Source organism: Doryrhamphus excisus, chromosome 17 (genome assembly GCF_030265055.1).
Source record: "Doryrhamphus excisus isolate RoL2022-K1 chromosome 17, RoL_Dexc_1.0, whole genome shotgun sequence".
NCBI lineage: Eukaryota > Metazoa > Chordata > Actinopteri > Syngnathiformes > Syngnathidae > Doryrhamphus > Doryrhamphus excisus.
In genome coordinates this window covers 16617948-16626989 of record NC_080482.1, presented here as the reverse complement: position 1 = coordinate 16626989, position 9042 = coordinate 16617948, and the positions used below count along the sequence as shown (strand labels likewise).

At 40.3% G+C, this 9042-nt stretch overlaps 2 protein-coding genes across 4 annotated transcripts in view; both read left to right on the top strand.

The window, feature by feature from the left end:
- Positions 1 to 2996: 2996 nt before the first annotated feature.
- rbm8a (RNA binding motif protein 8A) lies at positions 2997 to 5898 on the top strand. 2 transcript variants are annotated; one of them, XM_058054080.1, is made up of 6 exons: positions 2997 to 3105; positions 3480 to 3539; positions 3935 to 4012; positions 4112 to 4248; positions 5175 to 5311; positions 5526 to 5898. In XM_058054080.1, the coding sequence occupies exons 1-6, from the start codon at positions 3045 to 3047 to the stop codon at positions 5572 to 5574; spliced, it is 522 nt and encodes a 173-aa protein (XP_057910063.1). In that variant the 5' UTR covers positions 2997 to 3044; the 3' UTR covers positions 5575 to 5898. The 2 variants fall into 2 exon arrangements, with proteins under 2 accessions (XP_057910063.1, XP_057910062.1); XM_058054079.1 differs by having other exon boundaries at positions 3009 to 3111.
- A 337-nt stretch (positions 5899 to 6235) lies between these two features.
- otud7b (OTU deubiquitinase 7B) overlaps positions 6236 to 9042 on the top strand; it is a 50223-nt gene continuing 47416 nt past the window's right edge. For both annotated transcript variants that reach the window (XM_058054064.1, XM_058054063.1), the window contains exon 1: positions 6236 to 6424. The gene's annotated coding sequence lies outside the window, so the exon portion shown is untranslated. The remainder of the gene's footprint in view (positions 6425 to 9042) is intronic.

Below are 9042 nucleotides of genomic sequence, written 5' to 3'. Positions count from 1 at the left end.
CTAGCCCAGGGGTCAGCAACCCGCGGCTCCAGAGCCGCATGTGGCTCTCCAGCCTCTTTGTTGCGGCTCCCTTTGCAATGCTTGAATATTTTTTAGCACCCGTGTGGTGAAAATGCACGTCTTTGTTATGAGTTTACAAAAATCCAACTTTGTGTGAGACCATGAATGCATCCTGACTGAGTTCTGACTGGTGACTGAATGAGCAGACAGGATGCTATCCAGTTCTCTCTGACAGGTTAACATGAAGGGAAATGAGTAATACTTTGAGTTATTTGAGTTATTAATTATTATTAATGAGTTATTTGACGATTCTAAAAAATAAATTAGAGCTCATTTAAAAACAAAAGTTTATCTCCAGTACTAGCAAGAGTACTCCAACTCGTCTTTTTTTTCCCCTCCAATGTTGTTTTAAACATACAACGTTTTGCGGCTCCAGGCTATTTTTCTTTAGTGGGCAAGTGGGTGAAATGGCTCTTTTCATAGTAAAGGTTGCCGACCCCTGCCCTAGCCCCTAACCCTCTAAATCTATAGCCCTAACCATGTAACCCTTAGGCCCTAACCTCTAAACCTGACCCAAGCCCGAACCCTCTAATCCTAACCTCTAGTCCTAACCATCTAACCCTAACCCTCTAAATCTAATCTCTAACCCTGACCCTAGCCCAAACCCTCTAACCCTAACCCCTAATCTTAATCCTCTGACCCTAACCCTCTAACCCTTACCCTAACCTCGAACCCTAACCCTCTGACCCTAACCCTCTAACCCTTAGGCCCTAACCTCTAAACCTGACCCTACCCCGAACCCTCTAACCCTCTAACCTAGCCCCTAACCCTCTGGACCTAAACTCTAACCCTAAGTCTCTAACCCCTAGCCCCTAACCCTCTAAATCTATAGCCCTAACCGTCTAACCCTTGGGCCCTAACCTCTAAACCTGACCCAAGCCCGAACCCTCTAACCCTAACCTCTAGTCCTAACCATCCAACCCTCTCTTCTAACCCTATAACCCTAACCCCTAATCTTAGTCCTCTGACGCTAACCCTCTAACCCTTACCCTATTATGGCATGATGGGGACACTGTGGGACTGACTGCCTTAAGACGTTTGGGACCTGAAGCTGATTTGCTAGGTGCTAGCATGGTAGCCATTAGCATGGTAGCATTTAAGCTAATTTACTAATGTCTAAAGGCAAACAGACACATGGCATGATATGGGGACACTATGGGACTGCCGTATCACGTTTGGGACTTGAGGCTGTCTTGCTAGGTGCTAGCATGGTAGCCATTAGCATGTTAGCATTTAAGCTAATTTACTAATGTCTAAAGGCAAACAGACACATGGCATGATATGGGGATACTATGGGACTGCCGTATCACTTTTGGGACTTGTCTTGCTAGGTGCTAGCATGGTAGCCATTGGCACACCGGGCCCGAGGTTCACAGCACAGGTGGCAAGCCCGTCAACTCTTTTATCTACTACTGCGTGCCTTTTAATGGGTTTTGTTCTTACGTAAGGCGGCACGGCGGTAGAAAATGAATGAATGAATTCTTACTTAATTGAGATCTATCAGTTTGGCAAAGGTTAGAAAGCCATTTCTAAAGCGTTGGGGCTCCAGCAAACCACAGTGAGAGCCATTATCCATAAATGTTGAAAATGTGGAACAGTTTTGTTTTTGTCCCTCTGTCTATTGTCCCCCTCCTGTCTCCTCAAATCCCCCCCCCCCTGTTGTTCTTCTTCTTCTTTTCTGTCCCCTCTTGCTCCTGTCTGGCCACTCCAAATTCGCATAACAAAAACATCAAATAAAGCTAAATAAAATTCAATAGAACAGGGAAGGTGTAGCTCACACTTTTCTCTGGCAGAGAAAATCTGTTTAGCATGTAAGGGCATTTAGATCAATAATAATAATAAAAATAATAATAAAAATAATAATAAAAATAATAAAAAATAATAATAAAAATAATAATAAAAATAATAAAAATAATAAAAAAATTAATAATAAAAATAATAAAAATAATAATACTAATAATGCCCAAATTTATTATTTTTTATTAATGAATTATTAATTATTTATTAAATTTATTATTTGTTTTATTAAAATCATGGTATATAACATGTACCATGATTTTACCGATCCGGCTCACTTGGAAGTAGATGTTTCTCCATGCAGCCCCTGAGGTAATATGAGTTTGACACCCCTGGCAGAGATAAATTTGGAAGTCAAATTTCCAATTACAAAAAAATCACATAAACAATCCAGAAGATATGTCCTAACATTGGCAAATAAGGAAAAAAAGGATTAAAACTTTTCTTTCATCCTGCCAACATATATGATCATATGATACAGGGGGCGGCCGAGAAAACTTTCAATGATGTTTGAGTGCTCTCTGCTGGAGATATTATGTATTACATGTATTATTTTTAGAATTCTGTACTCCTTGTTCGTATGAGTCCCTATTTGGCAGTTTGTGTTCAGTCTTGTTCTCAACATATATGACTTGTGTTACACATGCAGGTTGTGCCACGACGTGCTTTTACGTGACTTACCTGGCAACACACGCTATTTGCCTACGTCACGGCGTTGCTGGCGTCGCACTGATGGAAATTTCGGCTGTTGAGTCAGTTGTTTTGACTCGGCTCACTGAGCCGATTCTTTTGGCTCCCACGTGGCTCCTAAAACGAATTGTGTAAAACGAATTACCAATGAAAAAAATACAAATACAATGTTTATTGCTTATATTGATTCCTATGAATCTCAATTAGCAGCTACAAAAATATATTCTGTTATCAATAAAATACAAAAAATAAAGACCCATTTCAATAGACAAATTAAATAAAAATAGGTCAAATGTCTTGGTGAAAATTTCTCACGATCTAATCGACTCTAAGAGGAATTACATTCGCATATAACAGAAAAATTGGCAAAAAACGAGTCGGCTCCCCCAATTGCCCCTAGAGACGAGAGTCGTTCATTTGAAAGAGCCATCTGTTAGAGCCGATTTGTTCGCGACCGATACATTGCTAGCTCTCACTGTCGCGCACATACCGAGAACATGGCGGACGTACTGGAGCTTCACGAAGCGGGAGGCGAGGACTTTCCTATGGATGAGGATGGTGATGGTAACCTTTATACGTATGCTCACTGCGGCTAGGTGGTAGTTCAGTGTGGTTACTAAACCGTGAGGGAATATCGAAGTGTTTCGAAGCTAATTGTCACCAAACAAACAATCGCCGGCCCGTGCGTGCTAGCAGGCCCTCGCGATGCTAAGCTAATAGGCTAACAACGCGCCCGTAATTCAAAAGTGGTGCTCTTAAACTTAAATGACTTCATTTCACGTTTCATCTTGAACTGCTTTAGTTTTATATATAACATAGAATATAACTCAATACATTTAAATATTTCCCGCTGTTTGTGCTACTATGCTGCTAAATGAAACTCGTCCCAAACTACACTGCATATGAACAATATAACTTCTTTTTGCCAACAGAAAGCATCCACAAGTTGAAGGAGAAAGCCAAAAAGAGGAAAGGACGAGGCTTTGGTTCTGGTAAGTAGAAGGTACTCCATTTATCACCGTAAATCCATTTTTCTAAGTCTGCTCTCATGCTAACACCGAAGCCACAACTGAACTCCTGACATTAATATAAAAATATTTACTACAAGAATTTAATGAAACTGTGATAAAAACATCCAGAGTAGAACCGTTGCTCCTCTGCATTGAGGAGCCAGATGAGGTGGTCAGGAAGCCTCCCAGACACCTTCATGTGGAGGTGTTTAGGGCACCTCTGACCAGTAGGATGCCCCAGGGAAGAGCCAAGACAGGTTGGAGAGATTATGTCTCTCAGTCTGGGCTTCCCTGCTTAGACGGCTGCCCCAGCGACCGGACCTCATATTGTCACCACAAAACTTTTACTTATATTTGACTTGTTCATATTTTTGTAGATGAAGGCGCCAGATCCCGAATGAAAGAGGACTATGACACCGTGGAGCAAGATGGCGATGAGCCAGGCCCTCAGAGATGTAGGTGCTGCTGTGGACATGAAGACTAGTCACCAGTCTGGCTGGTATTGTTGCAATATGTTAAAAGGAAGCTTGACTTTATCGTCGATTTTCTTCAAGCTGTGGAGGGCTGGATCCTGTTTGTGACGGGCGTGCATGAGGAGGCCACGGAAGAAGATGTTAACGATAAGTTCTCAGAGTTTGGAGAGATCAAGAACCTGCACCTTAACCTGGATCGCAGAACAGGCTACCTCAAGGTGAGACTACTTTGCATTTGGGGAGGGGGGTGCTCTCGGACAGTGAGTCACTACTTTATTACATGGAATGGAATGGCCTTTATTGTCATTAACGAGATTGGAGAGCTTCTCCTTTCAGTGCAGTAGTCAAGTTTAAAAAAATATATATAAAAGTAGAGTAAAAAAGACAATTTAACAAGATATATACAAGATATCCAAAATATACACATAGTATTGCGCAGGAGCAGACATATTGCAGATATATTAATTTTAGTGCAATGATAAATGGGTCATAGTGCAAATAATGACTGGTGTATACAGATGAGTAAAGTCACATATGAGTGTATTGTATTGGCTTGTTAAATAAATAAATATGATTGAGGTAGTAACAGAGACAGTGATGGAAAATTGCACATTTGCGTTATGCTAATGACCGGGTACGTTGTATGTGATACAGTATAGGTACAGCAAACACATTAGTTTATATGCGATATAAACAAAACAAGGTTTTAGTGTATTTAAAACCTTGTCACTGTTTGAAGGAAATATAACATGCGCTATTGTGAACTTATGTAAAAGTTTTTTTTTCATTGAAACTATAAGATTGCCCCCCCCCTCCTTCAGTGCATTTCCTTTCTTTTCCTTTCACAAAGGCATGTCCTGTTCCATTCTGGCCACAAGGTGGCAGCATTACACCGAAAGAAGGCAATACACAAAATAGGCCTTCATTATAAATACAATCAAAAGTATTCCAGGGAGCACCTGAACTTTTGCATCATTCAGTGTTTTTAAAATATAGTAATGTTAAATTGTAAGCGTGTGATGGCTCTTATTGCAACTGCACCACTTTCAACACTGCGCGACTAACCATTGACTATATTGATTACCTGTTTTCTATTGTTTCAAGCTGCCAATGCTCCCATTTACCAGTGTTTACTGCCCCCCAGGGCTACGCTCTCGTCGAGTTTGAGACGTACAAAGAGGCCCAGGCCGCCATGGAAGGCCTCAACGGCCAGGACATGATGGGCCAGCCTATCAGCGTGGATTGGGGCTTTGTCAGAGGGCCCCCGAAGAACAAGAGGAGGTGAGGACGCTGCGTTAGTGATGCTTTACTAACGCACAGCTTCTGCCTTTCTTTCGGGTTGGGTCCTGTGATTGGCTGGTGACCAGTTGCAGGTGAACCCCTGCCTCTCAGCCGGGGGTGGGCTCCAGCTCACGCATGACCCCAATGAGGACAAGCGGTACAAAAACTGAATGGATGCTTAATATAGCTGATTGCATTTTTTTTTTTTTTGTAGGACCGGTGGACGCCGACGCAGCAGAAGCCCCGACAGGCGACGGCGTTAAAGGTGTCCTTGACGGGACACTATGCCATCTTCTCAAAGAATATTGTTTGGTATTTTCCCCTTTTTTTACGTGTCTCTTGATCTCAATTGATGAGATGAGAGGACAACTTGAAAGTATAAGTTGGCTTAAAAATTCAGCATCAGCAATTTTTTGTATTTTGCTAACTGTAGTAAGCACCAGAAGGATCTGCATATAACCATGTCGGTTAAACATTGGTCATACATGTTGTGACTTTTCATTCCCTGTTAATCCCTCTCATGCGTGTGCGTTTTATTGTTTTTGTTTTGTATGACTTGGGCAACATTAAACCTTTTAAATGGACAAGGTGTGCTGGTTCGTGTGCAATGATGATGCATGTTTTGCATCATCCTGGTTGACCTCACTCTGGCAGTGAAGCGCTTTTGTCAAGTGCAGCACCTGTCACTCTGGAGCACTAATGCGGTCATAGGCTAAAGGCAAAAAAAACACACCCTCTTGGCCCCTTTTTGCTGGTAGCCAATCAGCAGTCAGCTGTTTTACACTTTGGCCTTCTCGTTAGCAGAGTGTGCCATCAATCAAATGTACAGCCATTTCCTACTGGTCCATATTGGTGTCACCGGAAAAAGATCCCTCTTCTCATTGGCTGACTCATTGGGTGGGCGGGCGCAGAGGACTGGGTTGACGTTGTTGTTGTAAGTGGAGTGGAAATTACTTTGTCGCTGGTGGTCCGGCTTGGGATTGTACGCACACTTCCACCCAAGAAGATGCCCCAAAGTTGATCATTGTCAATTTTTGTAAGCACGCGTGTCACCTACGAGTGTCAACTTGTGTAGTGGAACTACATCGGGGGAGGATGAAAACGTCGCCGAAGGTAAGAATACAGTTTGGGGCATTCTCCAACGTTTAGCTAACGGCTAACACTAGCCACTGATTAGCTGGAAGTAGCCACTTGCTCACCGAACGTGGATAATCAATTTGAACAAAATGACCGATTACGTGTGTCTTTTTAGATGGACTTGCGTCTTATTGCATGTTCGTAAAGTTGCTGGACTCGTAGCAACGGACACATGTAAACCCCCTCCAACCCCCCCATGTGTTTATGTAAGCATTTGTCTTTAATCTTTTTTTTTTTTTTTTTTTTTTTACAACATCCACAATATAAATATCAAACATTTAAAACACACTTTCAGACTACAAAATTTGACAAAGCAAATTGGTTGTCTCTCGGACAGATAGCAGTATCGCCAAGTTAGCTTCCACGCAACGTCCCCTTTAGCTGCGCATTCACGCATTAAACGTCACTTTATTGTCACATGTGAAGAAGTGAAAAGTGTTTATCAGTTGTCACGGTGCAGCAGGTGTGACCACGCTTGTGTGCATGACGTAACGGACTTAAAATCATCCATAGACTTGCTTGGCCTGTCACACTGTTTGTTTGGACGGAGCTGCTGTCAGATGAAGAAGCAATAAAGTGTCAAATTGGGACCATACCCACACACTTGACTTCTGTGGGTTGTGGATGACTTGTGAAAAGCAGGCACGTCCCAACCAACCGTAGCGTTGGGGGGCCGTGTTACACTTTGAATTATTTACAACTTGCATTGATGCACCCTTTTGTTTGCCAGGACACACCAGGCAGGACAAAGTGTCACAAGCAGCAGAAGTAGGACAGGCGGACGTACAGACAGGGCCCACATAGACATGTCTGCAGAATTCTACACCGAAGCTAGGAGAAGACCAAATAGGATAAGATCAGATAGGATCAGATTAGCCTTAAAGTAGCCTCTTACAGTACTCTAGCCGAGAAAGTCAACATTGACATCATCGTACAATACTCACAAGGACGCTTTCCTTTGCTATTATTATTACTTTGTATATAATGTCATTGATTGGTCATATCCGAATTCCTCTACTTCAGGGTCTCAAACTCAATTTACCTGGGGGCCACTGGAGCTAGGGTCTGGGCAAGGCTGGGCCGCATCAGGTTTTCCAAAAAAAAAAAAACATTTATTAAAAACAGAAAAATATACAAACTTTTTCAATGCTTTGGTTCCGATTTTCTACAATAAAAGCTCTGATAAAACATTCCACTGTTCTCAAATATCTGAATTTTTATTTTTCTACACAAAATAAGATGAAAAATAAATAAACAAATCAAGAATAAAGAAAATCAATCAATCAGTAATAAATAAATAAATATAATAATAATAATAAAAGGGCAAATAATAAAAAGTTAAGAAAGCACATATAGTTGGTGGGTAGACAAATGATTTTTTTCATATTAAAATGAACAAAGCATTATTAGAGCCCTGTAGACATGACAAAACACGACTATAGTCACATTTATACTCTTTTTATTTACAACATATTGCGCAACTGCAGGGTCTTGAGACACATGCTAACTCGCAAACTAGAGAGCTAGCCACCTAAACGGTAGCCTTCAAGTTATTTCCTTTCAACTTAAATAGCCAAAAACTTACCACTTCCACACGGATAGGGAGGATAACTATTAACAGTTATTTAACCTTTAACATGAACATGAATCAAACGTAATCATTTTTTCTGCGTACATGATACCATACAGCATCCATATCAAACTTTAACATTAAACTTTCATATCAAGGTGGGGGCCTCAAACTAGTGTCCTGCGGGCCACATTTGGCCCGCGGGCCGCGTGTTTGAGACCCCTGCTCTACTTCATCAATTTATGGTCCTTGCTAATAAAGAAAGTCAGAAATGAAGATGGAAAAAAAGCACTATGTTAACACAAGTCAAAGATCCTCAATATGACAGGAGCACTCTGCTGTTTTTAAGGACCGACTGCTAATGAAGTCAAAGATCCCCTGCTGTGCGGTTTCTAAGAATGCACCGCATATCACTTTTCCTTCAGATCTTTTATATAACACTACAGTTTTATAATAATAATAATAATAATAAATTTTATTTGTATAGCGCTTTTCAAAATACTCAGACACTTTACAGAAGAATGGAGTTGAATAAAAGCAAGTAAACAGAGTAAAAGTTACATTAAAATACAACATTCATTGGTTAATACACAGTTAAAACATGAATAAAAGCGGAAATATGGCACATTTTAATAATAATAATAATACATTTTATTTTATAGCGCTTTTCAAAATACTCAAAGACACTTTACAGAAGAATGGAGTTGAATAAAAGCAAGTAAACAGAGTAAAAGTTACATTAAAATACAACATTCATTCGTTAATACACATTTAAAACATGAATAAAAGCGAAAATATGGCACATTTTAATAATAATAATAATAATACATTTTATTTGTATAGCGCTTTTCAAAATACTCAAAGACACTTTACAGAAGAATGGAGTTGAATAAAAGCAAGTAAACAGAGTAAAAGTTACATTAAAATACAACATTCATTGGTTAATACACAGTTAAAACATGAATAAAAGCGAAAATATGGCACATTTTAATAATAATAATAATACATTTTATTTGTATAGCCC